A 22,614-nucleotide genomic window follows, 5' to 3' on the forward strand; every position below is an offset into this window, starting at 1 on the left:
AACCATTCCTTTCGAGGGCCAGGTGTACATGTTTTAATTCACTGATCAGGTGGTGTTGGTCCGAAATGCAATGAGCCCTATGGTATAAAGTTTTTATGAGAGAATTATTTTGGGCTGGGTGGTGGTGGGAATCAGGTTTCAAGTAGGAATCTGTGTGGGTGGGTTTCCTGTAGACAGAATGCCCCAATGAGCCATCAGGTCTCCTCTCAAACAGAACATCTAAGAATGGTAGCTTGCCATCTTTCTCCACTTCCATGGTGAATTTGATGGTGGGATGTCTGGAATTGATGTGGTGTAGGAAAAGGTTCAGAGCTGGGAGGCCATGTGGCCAAATGACGAAAGTGTCATCCACATATCTCTTCCACAGGGAAGGTCTGAGGGTGGAAGTCTGGATGGCGTCTGATTCAAATTTCTCCATGAAAATATTGGCTATCACTCACTGGTGATAAGGGGGATCCCATGGGGGTACCCTCATTTTGTTTGTAGAAGGAGCCATTCCAAGTAAAGTAGGTATTGTTGAGGCAGTGCCTAACCAGTGCAGGTGTGTCAGGGTCTAGTCCATGTTGGACCAAATTTTCAATTATTTCAATGGTATCAGGTACTGGGACCTTGGTGAACAAAGAGACCACATCGAAGCTGACAAGGATATCGTCAGGGGACAGTACAACGTCTTTGACCATAGAGACCAATTGGGCTGAGTTAAGTACTATATCACTTCTGTATTTTAAATTCGCGAGTTCAGAGCGTTCATTTTTGCTGATGTTACTAATGGGTTTCTTAGCAACATCATCTTAGCAACATCAGCAAAAATGAACGCTCTGAACTCGCGAATTTAAAAAACAGAAGTGATATAGTCATCCTCTCAGCCGATAAAGGCAACGCTACTGTTATTATGGATAAACATTCACACAACAACAAAATCCAGAATCTGCTCAACGATGGAAGTTACTCAAAAATAAAAAAATGACCCCACTAATAGCCTAGCGATGAAAACCAACAAGATCATCACAAGTTCGACCTCCCTAATCGACCCAACTAAACGTCCCTCCCTAAAACCTTCTGCTGCAAGACCCCCTAGATTCTATGGTCTTCCCAAGATTCATGAAGAAGGCACCCCACTTCGACCCATCGTATCCATGATCAACTCCCCTACCTATAGACTAGCCCGTTTTCTGTCAGATACCTTGCTGCCTTTCACTGGCAAGACCGCCTCAGCAGTACTTAAATCAGCCCAATTGGTCTCTATGGTCAAAGATGTTGTATTGTCCCCTGACGATATCCTTGTCAGCTTCGATGTGGTCTCTTTGTTCACCAAGGTCCCAGTACCTGATACCATTGAAATAATTGAAAATTTGGTCCAACATGGACTAGACCCCGACACACCTGCACTGGTTAGGCACTGCCTCAACAATACCTACTTTACTTGGAATGGCTCCTTCTACACGCAAAATGAGGGTACCCCCATGGGACCCCCCTTATCACAAGTGATAGCCAATATTTTCATGGAGAAATTTGAATCAGACGCCATCCAGACTTCCACCCTCAGACCTTCCCTGTGGAAGAGATATGTGGATGACACTTTCGTCATTTGGCCACATGGCCTCCCAGCTCTGAACCTTTTCCTACACCACATCAATTCCAGACATCCCGCCATCAAATTCACCATGGAAGTGGAGAAAGATGGCAAGCTACCATTCTTAGATGTTCTGTTTGATAGGAGACCTGATGGCTCATTGGGGCATTCTGTCTACAGGAAACCCACCCACACAGATTCCTACTTGAAACCTGATTCCCACCACCACCCAGCCCAAAAGAATTCTCTCATAAAAACTTTATACCATAGGGCTCATTGCATTTTGGACCAACACCACCTGACCAGTGAATTAAAACATGTACACCTGGCCCTCAAAAGGAATGGTTACTCTGACCGTACCATCCGCCAAGCTGTTTCTCCCTCCATACAGAAACAACCACTTGATACTCCGGTCAAAACCATCACACTTCCATATATAGCAGGCGTTACTAAAAAGGTTTCCAAAATTCTAAACAAACACAAGATCCAGGTCCGGTTCAATACAGTACACAAAATTCGTGATCTGATCCCATCCGTGAAGAATGTCATTCCTGATTTACAGTACCCCGGAGTTTACAAATTGAGTTGTACCTGCGGTGATTGCTACATCGGTGAGACAAAGCGACATGTCTCTGACCGAATTCGCGAGCACAAATCAGATTTGAAACACGGCAAAACGAATTCTTCTGCCGTGGCTGATCACTGTTACAACGCTGTGGGGGATCACGATATCATTTTCTCCGATACCAAGGTTCTTTGCAAACCCACGGGCTTTTATCAGAGATTTGTTCATGAAGCAATTCAGATCTACAAACACAGACACAATTTCAACCGAGAGGATGGTTTCAAATTAAGCAACCATTGGAAAGATGTTCTAAATCGAACTAAACATTAAACTAATTTCATTGGTACAGTATATTTTTCGAGTAGTGGTACCCCAAACTTTCGCAGCTCTTATAAATTCCCATTTTCATACCATCAATAGGTAAACTCCCCCTCCCCCTTCCCCCCCCCCCCCCCCCGCGCCAAACTGCAAGTCCACCGGCACGCACACCACCTCTTTCCTAAAATCCGCCAATCAAATGCTAATTTTTATGCTAATTTCTTTGTCAGAACACCTTGTTTGCTCGCACACAGGTCCGATGTCTGAGCGTGGTTGTGTTTCGCTAAATTCTCCTGTTTGATGAGTACTAGGTGCCTCGGTAAATGTATATACTCTAACTTTAACATAGCTATTTCTGTGACCAGTTACTAGCTAATCACTCAGCTATTTCAATGCTAAATTCGATGCTAATTCCTTTGTCAAGGAGTACCTCTGCGGATCTGTATACTTTAACTTAGCTATTTCAATGAGCCATTTCAATGCTAAATTATATGCTAATTCCTTTGTCAAGGCGCTTGGTCTTCTTTATCCTCTCACACAGCTTAAAGGTCGTGATCTAAGCGTGGCTTCTTCCACTCCAGCGCTGTCCTCCAGACAGGCTCGTCCCTTCAGCTGATGAAGGCTGCTTGTGTTGTGGCCGAAACGTCGTGATTTTTTGTTATTTTATTTTCACCTACGTGACTTTACCCAATAGAACCAAAGAGTATGGATCCTAGCAGTCACGAAAGCTTTAAATCTAGAATTGATAACCTCTATGGGGAGGGCTTTCACCTATCTGTTAGAGCTTTTAACAGATAACGGGACAAGAAGTCACAACTCATCGAGATGCTGACCTTCCTCAAAAGATGCCGCGATCACAAGGTAATACCCATCTCTTTCACACTCACTTCTGCTGCTGTATCTTCTCCGAATTCTAAACAGATTCTGCTTAAGGCCAGCCTATCTTTAATCTCAGAGAGGATATGGCTACTCCGATTTGAACTCGATACTTTAGACAGGACTCTCCTACAAGCTCATTTAATGTTAACAGAAAAAATGTCACCTTCTGATTGGAATCACGTAGACAACATGACTCCTTCTGCTGAGTCACTGTCAGTCAAATGTAAAGCTAACCTGATTTCTAAATTCAACCACCTATCAAAGAAGAACCCAGTTCCACATATAACAAAACTAGATGTTAACAAAATCGTCATTAATCAGAGTAGCACCCCGATTTCGGACAATCTGAAAACAGTACTGGCTAGGCGACTAAATTTTGCTGTCACCCCAAAACACATACCAATAGATGATATCATCTCTCAGGTCGATGTAGCCCTCAAAGGCGTAGGACACATCCAAGCAGACGTTGCGAGAGCTGAAATAGCCACTATTCTTAAGAATGCTAAGAAACCCATTAGTAACATCAGCAGAAATATACGCTCTGAACTCGCAAATTTAAAAAAACAGAAGTGATATAGTCATCCTCTCAGCCGATAAAGGCAACGCTACTGTTATTATGGATAAAGATTCATACAACAACAAAATCCATAATCTGTTCAACGATGGAAGTTACTCAAAAATAAAAAAGACCCTACTAATAGCCTAGCGATGAAAACCAACAAGATCATCACAAGTTCGACCACCCTAATCGACCCAACTAAACGTCCCTCCCTAAAACCTTCTGCTGCAAGACCCCCTAGATTCAATGGTCTTCCCAAGATTCATAAAGAAGGCACCCCACTTCGACCCATCATATCCACGATCAACTCCCCTACCTATAGACTAGCCCGTTTTCTGTCAGATACCTTGCTGCCTTTCACTGGCAAGACCGCCTCAGCAGTACTTAACTCAGCCCAATTGGTCTCTATGGTCAAAGACGTTGTACTGTCCCCTGACGATATCCTTGTCAGCTTCGATGTGGTCTCTTTGTTCACCAAGGTCCCAGTACCAGATACCATTGAAATAATTGAAAATTTGGTCCAACATGGACTAGACCCCGACACACCTGCACTGGTTAGGCACTGCCTCAACAATACCTACTTTACTTGGAATGACTCCTTCTACAAACAAAATGAGGGTACCCCCATGGGATCCCCCTTCTCACCAGTGACAGCCAATATTTTCATGGAGAAATTTGAATCAGACGCCATCCAGATTTCCACCCTCAGACTTTCCCTGTGGAAGAGATATGTGGATGACACTTTCGTCATTTGGCCACATGGCCTCCCAGCTCTGAACCTTTTCCTACACCACATCAATTCCAGACATCCCGCCATCAAATTCACCATGGAAGTGGAGAAAGATGGCAAGCTACCATTCTTAGATGTTCTGTTTGAGAGGAGACCTGATGGCTCATTGGGGCATTCTGTCTACAGGAAACCCACCCACACAGATTCCTACTTGAAACCTGATTCCCACCACCACCCAGCCCAAAAGAATTCTCTCATAAAAACTTTATACCATAGGGCTCATTGCATTTCGGACCAACACCACCTGACCAGTGAATTAAAACATGTACACCTGGCCCTCAAAAGGAATGGTTACTCTGACCGTACCATCCGCCAAGCTGTCTCTCGCTCCATACAGATACAACCACTTGATACTCCGGTCAAAACCATCACACTTCCATATATAGCAGGCGTTACTAAAAAGATTTCCAAAATTCTAAACAAACACAAGATCCAGGTCCGGTTCAACACAGTACAAAAAATTCGTGATCTGATCCCATCCGTGAAGGATGTCATTCCTGATTTACAGTACCCCGGGGTTTACAAATTGAGTTGTACCTGCGGTGATTGCTACATCGGTGAGACAAAGCGACATGTCTCTGACCGAATTCGCGAGCACAAATCAGATTTGAAACACGGCAAAACGAATTCTTCTGCCGTGGCTGATCACTGTTACAACGCTGTGGGGGATCACGATATCATTTTCTCCGATACCAATGTTCTTTGCAAACCCACGGACTTTTATCAGAGATTTGTTCATGAAGCAATTCAGATCTACAAACACAGACACAATTTCAACCGAGAGGATGGTTTCAAATTAAGCAACCATTGGAAAGATGTTCTAAATCGAACTAAACATTAAACTAATTTCTTTGGTACAGTATATTTTTCGAGTAGTGGTACCCCAAACTTTCGCAGCTCTTATAAATTCCCATTTTCACACCATCAATAGGTAAACTCCCCCTCCCCCTTCCCCCCCCCCCGCGCCAAACTGCAAGTCCACCGGCACGTACACCACCTCTTTCCTAAAATCCGCCAATCAAATGCTAATTTTTATGCTAATTTCTTTGTCAGAACACCTTGTTTGCTCGCACACAGGTCCGATGTCTGAGCGTGGTTGTGTTTTGCTAAATTCTCCTGTTTGATGAGTACTAGGTGCCTCGGTGAATGTATATACTCTAACTTTAACATAGCTATTTCTGTGACCAGTTACTAGCTAATCACTCAGCTATTTCAATGCTAAATTCGATGCTAATTCCTTTGTCAAGGGGTACCTCTGCGGATGTGTATACTTTAACTTAGCTATTTCAATGAGCCATTTCAATGCTAAATTATTTGCTAATTCCTTTGTCAAGGCGCTTGGTCTTCTATATCCAACAACACAGCTTAAAGGTCGTGATCTAAGCGTGGCTTCTTCCACTCCAGCGCTGTCCTCCAGACAGTCTCGTCCCTTCACCTGATGAAGGCCGCTTGTGTTGTGGCCGAAACGTCGTGATTTTTTGTTATTTTATTTTCACCTACGTGACTTTACCCAATAGAACCAAGAGTATGGATCCTAGCAGTCACGAAAGCTTTAAATCTAGAATACTCTAACATGTTTGGCCAGTGTCTATGTACGGTATGAAAGAAGGTCAACATACATACATACTTTTTAGCTATGAGAGGAAACCGGAGTACCCGGAGGAAACCCATGCAGAACATGGGGAGAACATACAAGATCGACACAGTGATCAAGTCTTATATTGAGGAAATCTATTGGGCTCTCCCTTCTCCCCCACCGCTTTTTCCCCCTTTATCCCCTCTCTCTCCCACCCCATCTCTCCCCCTTTATCCCCTCTCTCTCCCTCTCTCACCCTCTCTCTCTCCACCCCTCTCTCCCCTCTCTCTCCGCCCTCTCTCCGTTCTCCCCCCTCTCCCTTTTCACGCACTGCCTGCACGAGGCTGTCGGCGCTGCCGCGGTGGTGTCGACGTGGGGAGGGCAGCGGCATGAGGGAGAGCGACGCGGCACTGGGGGTCTCCGACCCCCACGAGTGGCGGGCCCCATGACCCCGGGCCCCCAATGCCCGGGTTATACTCCCCTCTCTGTCAGCCGGGGAGGAGGAACACTCCACCTGAATGGGACAACCATACACACACAAATACAACACACACGTGAACAGACACACACAACACGCACGTGAACAGACACACAACACGCACATGAACAGACACAACACGCCCGTGAACAGAACACACACGTAAACAGACACAAAAACGCACATGAACAGACAGCACGCACATGAACAGACAGCACGCACGTGAATAGACATAACGCACACGTGAACAGACACAACACGCACATGAACAGACACACGTAAGCAGACATACAAGATACACGTGAATATGAACACAACACGTAGGAGAATGAATACGCGCACACGCATGAGAACACGTACAACACGCACGTGACCATATGCACACAACAATAACAAATCACGTAACTTTCGCAAAATAGATTTTTTGGTTAGGGGCCATCCATAAATGACGTCACGCGATTTTGTACGATTTCCCCCCCCCCTCGTCACATGGCATCACAAAAAGTCAGACCCCCCCTCAAAAATGACGTCACAAAGCTCTGCCCCCCCCCCCAAAACCATATTTCCATTTTGAAAATAAAACGTGCTTCAAATGTGGCGCTACACTCGGATGTTGTAGGAGAAAACATTTATTAAAAAGTATATTTAATTAAGTAGAACGTGTTGGCGTCACATTTCTCAACCCCCCTCCCTCGTCACACATCGTCACAAATGTCTGACCCCCGCCTCCCTTCAGGTGCGTGACGTCATTTATGGACGGCCCTTTAGGGCATGTAATGATCTGGCCATATTTGTGTTATAAAACCCTCCACCACCCAACACAGCCTATCAAACTTCATTGTCACGTGCGCGAGCGATGAGGATCGCACTGATTAAACGGAGTGCTGCCGTACAGAACAGGAGGGCATCCTCTTCGATCTCCGGGATTGGCGGAGCCCCGGGCGCGTGGCACGGCCACTCACCTGTATGGCGGGTGTGTAGAGATGGGGGCAGCCGCGCCGTCCGCGCGTGGGCGACGAGGGCGGCGTGCTCCACGCGTGTGTTGAGCACGAGAGCGCGCTTGCGTCGCCACGGCCCCCAGCCGCCTCGCTCCCGTCTCCCGTTGCCGCCTCGGGTCGGGGGGTGGGGGAGCGTCGGGCAGGGGGCACGGAGGGGGGCGAGCGGGGGCACGGATAGAGGACATTGGGGGGGCGTGATGGGGGGGGGCACGCAGGGGACACCTCCCATTAGCGCGGTTGGTTACGGATGGTGCGAAACAAGTTCAACATACATACGTTTCGATCGTACAATCCTGTTTGCTCCAAAATCACACAACGCAAATACAGGCAGTCCTCGGCTTACGAACGGGCTCCATTCCTGAGATACTTTTGTGAATGGATTTGTTAATAACTCATAAATAAGAAATTGTATGTTCTTGTTGTGGTTTTCACACCTGATGATGATTGCTTGTGTTGCAGTCGAAACGTCGTGAGAATTTTATTGTTTTATATATTTTTATTATTTTATTGTTTCCCTTCTATGTGACTTTACCGAAAGAACCAAGAATATGAATCCCTGCAGTCACGAAAGCTTTAAGTAAAAAAAAAGAAATTGTATATTTGTATATAATACTGTAATAAATACTGTATAGTGAATAAAACGTTAAATTACATAACTTAAAATAAATTTAACGGTTCACTGTTGTGCATCATGCGGGATGCTGGGACTCATTATATCTTGCGGAGGATTGCTGCGCCGAACAAAATAGTTCCACGGTTCATTTTGTAAGTACAACCAAATGTTCCCAAGTTAGATGGTTAAACATAACATCTTATGGTGGTTCCTTCGTAAGTGTGGATGTACGTAAGTCGGACGTTGTATCGGGGACTGCCTGACTCAAGAAGATATGGCCAACCATTCGAGGCTGGTCATTCTTGCAAATGATCCTTATGGCGGTACCCCGGGGTACCAAATAATACAAAATGTCCGAAGCAATTAAATAGTTTATTTCTGGGACATTATTTTTTCCAGGGGTGTACTTAACTCCGCGACTGGGGTACCAATCTGAAATCAGTGCTACTCCGCGATGTCGAAACACCAAACAGCATAAAAAATCCGTTATCGAAAAATTATACTTTGAATAGTGCATAGTGTACAGCTATGCACTATTCGATTGTCGCATCGCCGACCATTAACAGACTAAAAATAACTGCATCACGGGCATTATGCGAGAGCCGGGGAACTATGGTACCCCGGGGAATCGCCATAAGGATTCAAATGGTCACTGCTCCCTGTGTTCTCACCTAGTTAAGTAAAATAAACTTCAAACTTGGATATACATGTGTAATGATAGGGTGCCTCCTGTCGGCCTGGAGGGATAATCGCGGGTATGGGCAAGTTATATAATGACTAACTAGAAGGGGGGCGTATCTGGGGTAAAGGTGAAAGGTGGAGTCAGTCGGGAGGCTCCGGGAACCTGCTTGAAGGCTCTGGAAGGGGGCGTGGCCAGAGGCGGGGCTTGCACACGCCGGCAGGTATATAAGGGGGACAGAAGCAGAGGTTCGGGGCTGTTGCGGGTCCTGGGTCCTTGCTGCGTCGCTGCTCGCCATCATCTATCTTTGTCGTCCAGCCGCATGGCCGATCCTCTGCACGGCTCTCATCGTCGTCGTCGCTATGCTAGTCAGACAGCTGTGTAGTTGTACGCCGATAACGAGGTTGTTATAGAAGGGTCAGCTATGTGTAGCCATGTAGATACGTTCTGTATAACGCCCACTGTTGTGCCCAATGTGAGAATAAATAAGAAGCTGTCTACACTACGTGTCTCGGAAGTCGCTCACTACACATGTATGTACACATGTATGTACATCTGTAGTGGAGTAACGCGCGTGGGGTTTTGCAAACAGTGTGCACGCATGTGTGAGTGGCGGACAGTGAAGTCACGTCAGGGCACACAGGTGCGGAGAGAGACAGCAACCAGAGAAAGGCGACCAATTAAGGTGCATAGCAGTGATTGGCTTGGCTGCAAATGCAGACACGGTGTAGGCGCCTGGGAGTCTGCAGATAGAGGCATAAGCATGGCGGAGATGGCGCGAGAGCGCCAGCTTAATGAGGGCCACATGAGATATCTTAATGAGTAAGGGCATATAAGCTGATGCACGGAGAAATGGAGTTGAGTTGGTTGGAGTTGGTTGGGGTTGGTTGGAGTGAAGTCCGAGGCCCCGCTCTCCACACCTCGTCCTCTCCTCCAGCGGGGATGGCTGACCCTCCGCTGGAGGCAAGGGCGATGATGGAGGAGTAAGGGTAGACAGGTTAGTAGCAGAGAAGCTAGCAGAATATATAGCGAAAGACTAGCAATAGAGAGGCTAGCAGAGTATATAGTGAGAGGATAGCAGTGGGGAAGCTAGCAGAATATATAGTGAGAGGCTAGCAGTGGAGAGGCTAGGAGAGTGAGAGAGAGAGCAGGCTAGCAGTGGAGAGGCTAGGAGAGTGAGAGAGAGAACAGGCTAGCAGTGGAGAGGCTGAGAAAGAGCGGAGTGAGCGAAGCGGAGCAGGCGAGCAGCGCAAGCGGGAGAGTTGCGACGGAGTTACGTGGTGTTGAACGCGAAGAGTTATGTTCAAATAAAAGTGATACAGGAGAAAAAGAAGAAGTCCACGTGAAATAACGCCACTACACATGCAAGCAGGGTGGCAACGCAGTGGTAACATTTGCGCCTCACAGCAAGAAGGACCTGGGTTCAATTCCTGACACAAGTGTATATCTGTGTGGTGTTTGAAGATTCTCCTTGTGTTTCCTAATGGGTTTCCTCGTTTCCAGAGAGTATGTGTATGTGAGCGAGAGTGTGTGGTGTATGACAACAACGGAGGGCGGAGGAGCGACGCTCACAACAACGAGCGGAGCGCCGGGTGGCTAAAGCACAGCAGGTTGGCACAGTAGGGGGCACAGGTGGTGCATCAGCCAGTCATCTCAGTCAGTCGACCCGTGGCACCTGGGTCTGCCCCGTGACCTCCTGCCAGCGGGCGTTCGACACTTCACGTGGCCTCAGGGTGCACATAGCCTGGCACAAGCGTCGTGGTGACGTCACCGCCACTTAGTGGCGAATGGCGGTTGTTGTTGTGGTGTATGAGTGTGAGAGTGCGTGAGTGTGTGTGTAAATATGCGTGTGTGTTCATGTGTTGGGGAGCTGTGGTACAGTAGTTAGCGATTTCCATTCACAGCCACCATCAGTGACAAATATATGAACCAGTCCTGACCCTCCTCTCGGTCGATTCAACTTTAAATGAGTACCTTGTGCTGTGTGCAATCAGCACTGGGGAGTCAAAGGTGGCTGGGTGTGGTTGCTGGTCACCCACCCCCTCGTGTGCTGTGCCATTCTTAATAGGTGCTCTCTAACAGCACTTGCACCAAAGGCTGTTAAATGCTATCGGGGTTTATTTGTCTTTGTGTAAATGTGCCAGTGTGTGTGAACGACTGTGTGGCGTTTGTATATTCTCATGGATTCCCCTCAAGTTTTCTAGTTTCCTCCTATAGCTAAAAGCATACTGGGGCCAATCCCAATATAGCATGACCCTCCTGAAAAAAGTATTTGGACTCAGTGTGGCTTTTCTGGGTAAATAGGTAATTACAATTGAATTAAATCTTTAAAAACAATAGCTTTGCAAGGTTAAAAATGTTAACAGTTTCTGTATACAGGCCCAAGGGCCCCAAATGTCAAATAGCCAGCAACACAAAACTATCAGATAAGACACATAGAACAATAAAATAATAAAAATGAAATACAGGGTGTTTGAAAAAGATTTACCCAATTTCAAAGCAGTATATTTCACGATGGCAACATGTTACAATTACACAAAAAGTTACAAACGGTTTAATGAGTTATCAAGTTTTACTAACCATTTTATAAATGCTCTATGTGCCCTCCACCTGCTGTACGGACAACATCGAGACGATAATTGAATTCGTCCCAAACGCCTCTCTTCTCACATTTCCCTCTGAGGTGCATGGTCGCCCTGTGCTCTTCCCCTTACATAAACAGCAGCCCGTTTCCTCAAATTATCGATACCAACTACGAATGCTCTTTGACATTGGCGGATCAACGTCCCTTGTGTTGCGGGGTCACCGTCTTGCGAATGACGTGAGGCTAGGGGCTGTTTGTGCGCAGGGAGAGGCATCTAGCGGGTAATCATTTGAAACTCTATGCCCCGCCCCCTCTCTATGCCCCGCCCTCTCTATGCCCTGCCCTTTCAAGTAGTAAGAGTTTCATTCATGGGCGGTTCGTGGTTGCAGAGATATCGTGATATTTTTTCTTATTTTTTATTATTTTATTATTTTATTGTTCTATCTACGTGACTTTACCGAAAGACCCAAAGAATATGAATTCCCGAAGTCACGAAAACTTTAAGTCAAGATTTATCAGATAAGAGTGAACACGTTTATTGAATTGAGGAAGGCTATTATTGTAAATGCTTAGGGGTGAAAGAGACGATGGGAAATAATTTCAAAGTGAAGTGGGAGGGAAAGAAGCATAAAGAGAAGCGTTGTGACCTGCAGTGTGGTGAGTAGTTGGGTACATGAGTGAGCGTGCAGTTGTGCCCTGCAGTGTGGTGAGGGAGTGGGTGAGTGAGTGGGTGAGTATTTGGATGAGTAAGTGGGTAAGTGGGTTAGTGAGTGATTGGGTGAGTGGCTGCGTGAGCGAGTGAACATGCTGTTGTGCCCTGCAGTGTGGTGAGTGGTTGGGTGAGTGAGTGGGTGAGTGGGTGGGTGAGTGGGCGAGTGAGTGGTTGAAGTGTGAGAGTGAGTGGTTGGATAAGTGAGTAAGTGGTTGGGTGGGTGAGTGAGCGTGCTGTTGTGCCCTGCAGTGTTGTATTTGAGCACAGTAGAGAGAGAGAGAGGAAACAGTCGGGTAGACCGAGCTCTCACCATGGGTGTGTGTGTACATATTCATAGTGTAAACACGTTTATTATAGATGTGGGAGGTAGTGTAGTAGTTAACTCGCTGCGCTACAAACCCGGCTGCTCGAGTTCAATTCCCGCCCAAAGCCAACATCAGTGACGAATATCCTAATCGGTCCTGGGCCTCCCATAGTTTGACTCAGCCTCAAATGAGTACCTGGTGTGGTGTGTAAACATCGCCACTTGGGGACAAAGGCGGCTGGGCGTGGTGCTGGCCACTCATCCCCTCGTGTACCGTGTTGGCCTTCATGGGGGCTCCTTACAGCACTTGCCCCAACACTCTGTTAAGGCTATATTGGGGATCATTGTATTTGTCTTTGTTTGCAAATTCCAGTTGTGTGTGTACTGCATTAATGAGTAACCAGTGAACTATATTAACTTAACCTCAGTTGGCTTTTACACTACATATGTGACACACTGTCCTTCAAAATTAAGCATTTTCTTAAGGTGCTTGACCAGAGGGCATGGTTTTCAAAGTCTGTTTAATTGCCATTGTTAAATTGCATTTTTTATTTATTCGTTGAGATTGTTGTTCGTTCAACTTAGGTGAAGAGATTGAGTTGAAAGAGGCGAAACAGCCTCGCACGTTATCTAGCCAAGCTGTGGTATCGCTCCTCATTGTGGCCTCACCAAATGTCGCCCTAACAAATTTACCATGGGGTTTTGATGCTGTTTAAACACCGAAAGAGTCGAGTTGTCCATGTTAATTTGTCTGAACCAGGAAATAACTCAAGAGAGCAGGAGAAGTCTCATTTTCAAGAGTGACCTGGATCACCAACAATAAAGCAAATAGAAAACAGCGCAAAAACAACCAAACTGAAATAAGAAAATACAGAATCAATAGTTTAGCATCAAATTGTGAATTAGAAGGAAGTGTAATTGCGGACATATTTGAAGCATTGGAATTCCAGGTGTTAGGGCATTTCAAATAAAATGAAAACCAAACCGTGGAAAACAAGTGCAACCATGTGCTAACTTAAACTCAGCACTGCGGGTTAAAATTGCCAAGTGGGATCACAACCTGATTTTATGAGTAGGCACGAAAGTGGAGTGCTAAAGCATTCTAGACTCATGAATACACGCTACCCATTTGAACGGATGAGTCAGCTGGGAAGAGTGTATTGGAGTCTGTCCATGACAAGTGAGAAAATCACAAGCTGCTCAAAACCCAATTTTTCCTCATATCCTCTGCTGATCTATGCCAGTACCTCGTGTGTTCGCTAATGGCAGATTGTGGAATTTTCACTGCAGAGCCACCAATAAACACGAGCACCACCCGATCTATCTTCCTGAATGCTGAGACACTCAGAGTCAGATTCTTGTCGTTATCGGACAAAATAAATGCATCGTGGTGGCAAATTGCACCAAGGTTTCGTGATGGAGACAGCACAATATTGGCAAACATGAGACAGAGCACATCTATGAATGCATATGTATATAACATCGCGGATGTCACTGTGTGGTGCCGGCCCTAGAAGGGCATGGCGTGCGATGTATTCGCATCGCGAGCATCACGTATGTAGCGACATCGTGACTGTCACTGAGTAATGCCGGCTCTAACGAGGCATGGCGTGCGATGCATTGTCATCGCGGACACCCCGTAGGTGGGTGTAGTACCAGCCCTAGAAGGGGCTCGGTGAGCGCTGGGATAGCGCTCAGTGGCACCACGCGTGGCGTGCAGTCATGACTCCTACAGGAGGGAGTGTGAGAGTGTCAGCCATGGGATGAGGTTACCCTGGGCCATGGCACTCTGGTTGACCCTGGAAGGCACGTGACAAGCAAGATCTACACAGGGGCCCCAGGTGGGGGCTTGGGAGTGGTCACGTGTCAGGGTACGGCAAGGGTCAAGAAACGACAAGAGGTTTCTCGAAGGTGGTCGTGGCCAAGGGCGGGGCCAGCCACGACCCAGCAGCAGGTAAACGGGGTCTTCACAGGGACAGGGGTTCAGCGTTGCTGCCGTCATCTGATGATCTATGTTCTACGTCCAAGAGGAAGTCACCAACTCGTGGACGAGGACCCAAGCCAGGGTCCTGTCCGTTGTAGCTACTCCCAGTAACTAGCGTAGTTAGCCTGGTGGTCCACCACCATAGGTTATCTGGTAAAAGGGCAGTAACCCCTTTGTGTTCATGTGTTGGTGTTCATAAATATGTGTTGCCTCCAAGAAGTATGTCTGCGACTCAGTTGAATCCACTACACACATATAAAAAAACCCAACGCAGTGCAACATGAATTGACCCAAACACCCAAAAGCTGAAATATTACCTGCAAATTACTAAATTTGGATCACATACGTTCATGTGCAGAGATAAATGTAATTTATTTGTCGAGTTAAGGTAATTGATTCGATTACTGTTGCTGTTTCACAATGCTGTTTTTGTCAGGGTTAATAATTTTTGGTGTCAGGGTTCAGATTTCTTAACAATCTATGGGTGTGGCATGTTCTGTGCATTGACCCTTTCAGTTACCCAACCCTCAGAGCCCTAGGATATAAATACAGTCCACAGACAATTCGCCTCACTCCTGTAGCTGGCCTTAAAAAATATATATAATACATATCTCCTTCTGGGAGTGCACAATTTCAGCAGCATTTGTTCAATATGACCAATTATGGACTGTTTTTGACATTCAGTGTCTTATCAGCAGACAGGCTTGCTCGAATCAATGTAAGTGAAGTGCCAGTTTTGACAAGCAACGACCCTTTCTCTTAGACATGGGTGCTAGTTGAACACAAATCTACAAAATATACAACACAAGATAATAATTAGCATCGCTAATTATTATTTTGTGCTCTAAACACTGATCAGCTAGAGTTGCATGTCTTGTGACACTTTAAATAAAAGTAAAACTGATAGACAATGACAGCAAAGATGAGAATGTGAGGCAGATGAAATGACATCTTAATGCTACGAGAGATGTGGACTGATGGGCATTTTTTTTGTAAGCACTGTCCATAATTATATGACATTTGGTGAGTCTCTATACATGTGGGCCCCTCCCTCTAGCAGGACAATAACAGCTTAATTGCATCTGGTTTCTTTTTAGCTGTATGGTGTGAGTCCATGTGCATGTATTATGCTTGTACAGTTGGACAGTGGACCGTGCATTGCACTATGAACCCAGCAACCCAAGTTTGAAATGTGCTCACAGGTTAAAATCTTTGGAGGATTTGTGAACCAATACCCAGTATTGGGAGTGGATGGCCAGCACCACACTCGGTCTTCTTTGTCTCTCCAATGTTGACGGTTATACACTGCACCTGGTACCCATTTAAGACTGAGTAAACCTTGGGGAATTCCAGGACCTTTTCAGATATTCATGACTGATGTTGGCTGTGAGTGGAAATGAACTTGAGTTTGTAGCACAATGCACTAAGCACTACAGAATCAGAATCTTTATTTATACTGGTGGAATCTGATGAGCTATGCAGCTCTTTTTCACAGATTTTCACACAACACTCAGACAGCACATATTCACTCGCTCACCTGCAGCTGTGACACCAGCAGGGGGAGGCAGGTGCTACGTTGGCTGGGCGGCAGGGTCACCTCTCCTGTGATGCTTTGGGTACCCTGCCTTTTCCAGCACTCCATGTTGAAGGACTTACGCCGCCCTGTAGGAACACAGCAGTCCATTAACAGAGGGCCCTCCACCCAGTGCAATCATGCAGGGAGTGTGGTATACGGACACAGCACTGTCCGCTCCAAGCATCGTGATGTTCATGCTTGCTGCCTGGGCCATCTTGTTCCTTTTGCTGAGTACAGGCTCAAAAGCCCAAAATTTCAAGCGGCCAGTAATGAACAGCACTGTCAAAGTTGCTATAGGTAAAAGTTAACATGCTTATTCAAATCGATAAAAACTCAACACATTTATCACTAACACTGTGGCCTTAAAAGGAAAGGTATAACACAAGTTTTTAATAGTCGATGTTTTGGGCAATGGCACTTTTCTTCATAGCAACATTAACATAGAGCCCAGAGCGATGGAGCGGGTAATAAGAGTTGGAGACTGCCCTTGTTTACTCCATGGGGCCTGATTATACATTTTTAAACTTGTTTTATGGTGACCAGTTTTTAAATACTGGCATATAATTAGTTACCTAACAATAGCTATTGAGTAACAGGCAAATCCGTAAATAGTATATATTTTTTACGAAACATCAAATTTACATTTAAAGTAAAATAAAATATTGCTGGTACATTCCACTCTGGGAAGATTTGAACTTGTGAGCACGAGGCGCGGTCCACCTGGAAATGCATCCTGGGCACATTCACCAGTTCTATCAAAGGTACTTAACTGTCCTGCATTCCTGAGGCAGACAAGTCGGAGAAATTAAATGTGAGGGACAAATATGAAATTAAAATAATTGAAATGAAGTCCAAGGGATAAAGTTTGCCTTGCACTCAATACTCTTTGGTTCTTTCGGTAAAGTCACGTAGATAGAAAATTAATAGATCACGACGATTCGATCGCAACACAAGCAACCGTCATCAGATGAGACAAACACAGCAGGAGAACTGCTGACTTCACAGAAAGAGCTGCTGCAACAAGAGTTTCATATATTTATATACGTTTATATCCCTCGATTTGCAAAAGAGATGCGTTCTTCAAAAAGTACGCGCAAAACAATATTTCTAAAATCGGAATAGCTTTTTCCATTTTTATAATACTTAATATTAGTGATGTGTTTGGGACAGTCATTCCAACTCTACTCCTAACCTAAAAATACACCACTTATAATACAAATATAATAACATAAATATGAAAACGATTAAATTGTTAATTTAAAACAAAAAGAACTAACCTTTTCAGGGAACTCGCCAAAAGATCTGCTGCATGTTGGAATGACAGTAAAGGTGATGTGGAGGCGTTACTGTGGCACTGCAGGGACACCGTGACGCTGTGAGGGGTGGATGACGACGCATCCTCCTGGGGGCTTCTTGTTTCATGATCTCATGGCACGGGCCGAGTGAAAGTTTCATTAACGCGGAAATTAGATTTCGTTGATCGAAAAGTGAGCATAATTTGTTCATTGCGGGAACATGAAATTTCATAAACCATATGTTCGTAAATTGATGGATACCTGTATAGTGACGACGGGAGGAAATTGCAATTGCCCAAAACAACAAGAATGGAGCAGTGTGAGATAAGAATCAGAAATAGAATGTTTGTGGCATGCGGTGTGGCTGTTAAACGCAGTGCAATGGACGAGATGACACAGTGACAGTCTGATAGACCGAGTCCTCAACGTGGGTGGAGGAGTCAACCAGTGAAGTTCACGGGAACAGTGACCTTGGTAGTAGCAACAGAAGGGTGATACGGCGGAGGAGAATGACTGCCGGTGAGTGAGAGAGTAACTGGCGTGAATCAGCGCAAGCTGGATCATCAATACTGTTCTTGCTTATTTTTGACAATGCATAAATGTATCCTGCATAAGTTCGTAGATTTTAAACTGTGCCTGTGGCATTGTTTGTCTGCTATGCATCAAAGGATTTTGCAAATAAATAAAATACATGGGAGATTGTATGCCCCATCTATAGCTGCCAGTTTGTCTTTCTTACTCAATATCATATAAAACGGTTTAACTCAAATGTTGTGCTTCAAACATCTCAAAGACAAACTACCTCCATCAATATAATTAACGACACTTACTATGAGCTGCCCGTCAAACTATGATGGCTTCCTCAGAAGCTTGGAGGTTTTTGTTTATGTTATCCTCTGTTTAATTATTGTTTAATAAAATGTATGGTTATGATGCAGCGGCATTCATATCCAACAAATGAGCCACTCACACTAGCCTCAACCCTAAACAATGAACCACGAGTACTAGCCTCAACTTTGCATGTATGTATGTTGGACTGCTTTCGCACCGTGCGTAGTTAACCATTTTAATCAGAGATGCGGGTGAAGGACAACAAACTATACACAAAAAGCAGTTCTAAAGAAATGAGTTTTAAACCTAGATTTAAAAGTGCATTTCTCCAGTGGCTTCGTAATATCAGAAGGAAGAGCATTCCAGATGGCCGCAGAAGCGCATCTAAAAGTGCGCGATGCAGTGACCATCTTTGTTCGATGGCCAGCCAAAAGCCTGCTGCAAGGATGACTGGAGTTCGTGTGATGGTTTATGCTCCTTCACCCAATGAGCCACCCGAACTAACGAGTCACTCGTATTAGCCTCAATTCTAACCAACGAGCCACTCGTACAAGCCCTCCCACTGATCATATGGGGAACCAACTAACCACCCAGCCTATTCATGTCATCGTTGTGCTCCTTTTTATTGCTTTTGTAATTTTGGTGACCTACGTTACTCTTACAAATGGAACGGTCCGCTTCTCTTGGTTCTCATCTGGTCACACAACCATCTCTAACCCTACCCTACCACTGGCGTTTCACGAAGCCCATTCATCACCAGAGCATGTATTTGTTTGCATGCTCACCACAATGACGTGTGGTTACTGCAGACAGGATTCCTTGCAAAAGGTTTATGTTTGTTGCTTTAACATCTTAACACCTGTTGCTTTATTGCAAGAAAGGGTAAAACCTATTATTATAATTTGATACTAGCAAGGTCCCATATTGGTGTCCGTGTTGGCGGGGGTGAGTGACGGCGCCGCACCTGGGGGAGTCGGGGGCAGCAGGGGCTGCTGGGAGAAGAGGCTGGGCCGATCGGCGTGCGCGTCGCCGTGGTAACTGTGTCGCTCAAACCCCAGCGGGAAACGCCGGATGCGGCGACCCCAGCCTCGGCCCTCGCGCCGACTTGGGTGCCTGGGTTGGGAGGAGCCGAGAGAAGACAAAGGATGGCAGGGTGGCGCTGTGGTAAGTTCATGCCTCACAGGAAGAAGCACCTGGGTTCGAGTCCCAACTCGGATGCCTTTCTGTGTCAATCTTTCTTTGGAAAGTTTGTATGTTCTCCCCTTGTTCTACCATGGGGTTTTATCCGGTTTCTCCTGTTGCTCCCACAGCTAAAACATAAACAAAGTAACCGGTCTGTATTGGCCAAACATCGCAATGCTGAAAAATTACCTGAAATTACTCAATTGCCCAAACACAATGCCACATTACCCCCTACTCCAGAATCTTAATAATGATAGGTAATAAAACATATATAACATAACGACCGTTGTTCACCACTAAGTCACAGTGACATCACCACTGCGCTTGTGTCAGGCTAGGGGCAATTTAAGGCCATGTGAAATGTCGAAGGCCCCGTTGGTAGGAAATCACAGAACAGACCCAGCAGGTGCCACGGGTTTGTCTCAGATGACTGACAGATGCACCAACTATGCTCCACACTGTGCCAACTCTCTGCGCTTTACATGTGGAGTGACACCGCGGGTTGTCAACATGCAGTGCCGGCCGTAGAGAGGCACGGCGTGCGGTGTAACGACATTGAAGATACCACAAGGGTGTGGGTGTAGTACCGGCCCTAGAAGGGCCCGGTGAGCGCTGATTGATTGCGCTAGATGGCACCACACTTGGCGTGCAGTACCAACCCTGTGTGGGAGTTCCGGCCGTAGGATGAGGTTACTAAAGGCCATGGCACTCTGGTTGACCCGAGAGGACACGTGACCAGTTAAGTCTACCAAGGGGCCCCAAGTGGGGGCTAGGGGAGTCACGTGGTTGGGATCCAGATCCTTCCCGAGGATTCTGGAAGGTGGTCGTGGCCCAGGGCGGAGCCGGCCACGCCACAGAGAATATAAGCCGGGTCCCCAGAGGGACCGGCATTGTTGTTCACCCTGAAGAAACCTTCGTCTACGTCTATGTTCTCCGTTCAACGAGTCTCCAACACGTGGACCTGGACCCGAGCTGTGGTGCCAGTCCGTAGTAGCAGTTACGTTGTAACTAGTGTAGTTCGCCTAGTGGTCATCACTCGGTTAACTACACTAGTTACTTTGTGACTAGTGTAGTTAGCCTGGTGGTCACCACCATAGGTTGCTATTCTGTGAAGGGGAAGTTACCCCGTTTGTTGGAGTTGAATAAATGTGTTGCCTCAAAGTCTACATCTGTGACTCAGTTGAACTCACCACAAATGCATATAATACAACAAAGCCACCCTGTATCGCCTTAACAACTGTTGGGGCAAGAGCTGTTGGCTAGCACCTATGAAGGCCTGAACGGTACACATAAGGGGTGGGTGGCCAGCATCATGCCTGACACCCTTTGTCTCCCAAGTCGCAATGATTACACACCACACCAGGTACTCATTTTGTGGCTGAGTCGACCTAAGGGAGGCTCAGCCCGGTTTAGATTATCGTCACTGATGGTGGCCGTGAGCGGAAATCGAATTCGGGTCACCAGGTTCGTAGCACAGCACGCTAACCGCTGCACTACCGCTCCTCACATAGACATACATATACACTTCCACACACGAACGGAGCATTAGATTGTCAATTGTTCTATACGTATTTAATCCACGTATAATATTTATTGTGTAGTCTTGGAGTTTTATTCTGTTAGTTATAAAGGCATTGGAGTATAAATTATAGATCTTCTTTTAAAACTCAAATAATTTGAGCATTTTTTAATCAAGTTATTCAGCCATAGATGGCATCTCTGCTCACTGCAGGGACACTATTACGTGTGGCCAGTTCCATTGATCGGTGGAGTCTTTGGTTCAAGATAGCAATGCACGCACGCAGACACAAGGCTATGAATATCAATCAGCTTCAGGCCAACAACGCTGTTAATGGATATGCATATTATTCCATGATCATCGATTCAAATGTATTCTCATGCTCACGTGTTAAATTGTCCGAGTAAGAATACATTTTTTTAATTCAATGGCATGCAAATGACTCCTTTGGGAGAATGGGCTCCATGAAGGAGATGGCAATGCATGAGGCACAGCACGAACACCAGAAGGACAATTTGGATGAACGAATGACGGGAGACCGTGAAGAGAGACAATACAAATTGATCTCCCGCTCAAATGAGTTTAGAGGCAGTGGTGCTCATCTCTTGTTTATAGCCCTGAGCCTGAGTGGAAATTTATATTCCTATGCGAGGGGCAAGTTGATCCAGAGGACCCACACCTCCGATTAGAACAGTTGATTACATATGGTGCAAAAGAAGTTCAACATACATATATACAACCGCTGTTGCCTTCCCCACAACACAGTACTTATTTTTTATTATTTAGTTCTTTCGGTAAAAGTCACGTAGATAGAAAAATTAAAATAAAGTGAATAAAAAACCCCATTAATGTAGACTGTAGCCTAGTTCCTAATCGGAGTGAGTGCACTGGCAGTCTATAATGTAGACTGCAGCCTGGTTCCTAACCTCGGTGAGTGTAATGGCAGTCTATAATTAGGCTGTAGCCTGCTTTTTAAGCTTGGTGAGCGTATTGGCATTCTATAATGTAGACTGTAGCAACGGTTATTAAACTGAGTGAGCGTACTGGCAGTCTAAAATGTAGACTGCAGCCCAGCTCCTAACCTGAGTGAGCGTACTGGCAGTCTATAATGTAGACTTATTCTTTGTTATTTCAGTAATAAAAAATAAAATAAAAATAGCAAAAAATAAATAAAAACAAAAACTACGACGTTTCGATCACAACACAAGTGATCGTCTTCAGGAGGACAGCCGAAGATGGTCAACTAAGGCAACCGTTAATACAGGTTTCAAAAATGGGCGTGGTACAAGAACAAAAGCTCCTGCGGCGCAACAAAGTGGGCGAGGCATATGTATCCTGGGGTTAGAGAGCACCAATGTGAAGCACAGAGCATGTAGTGCCACAAAACGTCTTCGTGTCAGAATGAACTGGGCGGGGCATATGTGCCCTGGGGCAAGACAACAAGAATACAACACAAATAAAGTCATGACTTGACCTGTGCTCCCCCGACAAGAAAACACAAATCAAGTCACGACCCAAAGTGGTTGATGACCATCCTCTCGGTTGAAATTGTCTGTGTCTGTATATATGGGTGGCTTCATGAACGAATCTTTGTTGATA

At 45.7% G+C, this 22,614-nt stretch overlaps 1 protein-coding gene across 13 annotated transcripts in view; it reads right to left on the bottom strand.

The window, feature by feature from the left end:
* The window catches only part of LOC116942266 (voltage-dependent L-type calcium channel subunit alpha-1D), a 217,346-nt gene that overhangs the window by 13,574 nt on the left and 181,158 nt on the right, over positions 1 to 22,614 (bottom strand). For all 13 annotated transcript variants that reach the window (XM_076066964.1, XM_076066961.1, XM_076066960.1 and 10 more), the window contains 4 exons: positions 19,279 to 19,427; positions 16,150 to 16,274; positions 7,701 to 7,847; positions 6,592 to 6,774 (listed from right to left, as the gene is read on the bottom strand). In XM_076066964.1, the coding sequence (XP_075923079.1) occupies positions 6,592 to 6,774; positions 7,701 to 7,847; positions 16,150 to 16,274; positions 19,279 to 19,427 (604 nt within the window). The remainder of the gene's footprint in view (positions 1 to 6,591; positions 6,775 to 7,700; positions 7,848 to 16,149; positions 16,275 to 19,278; positions 19,428 to 22,614) is intronic.

Source organism: Petromyzon marinus, chromosome 14, assembly GCF_048934315.1.
Source record: "Petromyzon marinus isolate PM22_M1 ecotype Great Lakes invasive population chromosome 14, UKy_Petmar_22M1.pri1.0, whole genome shotgun sequence".
NCBI lineage: Eukaryota > Metazoa > Chordata > Hyperoartia > Petromyzontiformes > Petromyzontidae > Petromyzon > Petromyzon marinus.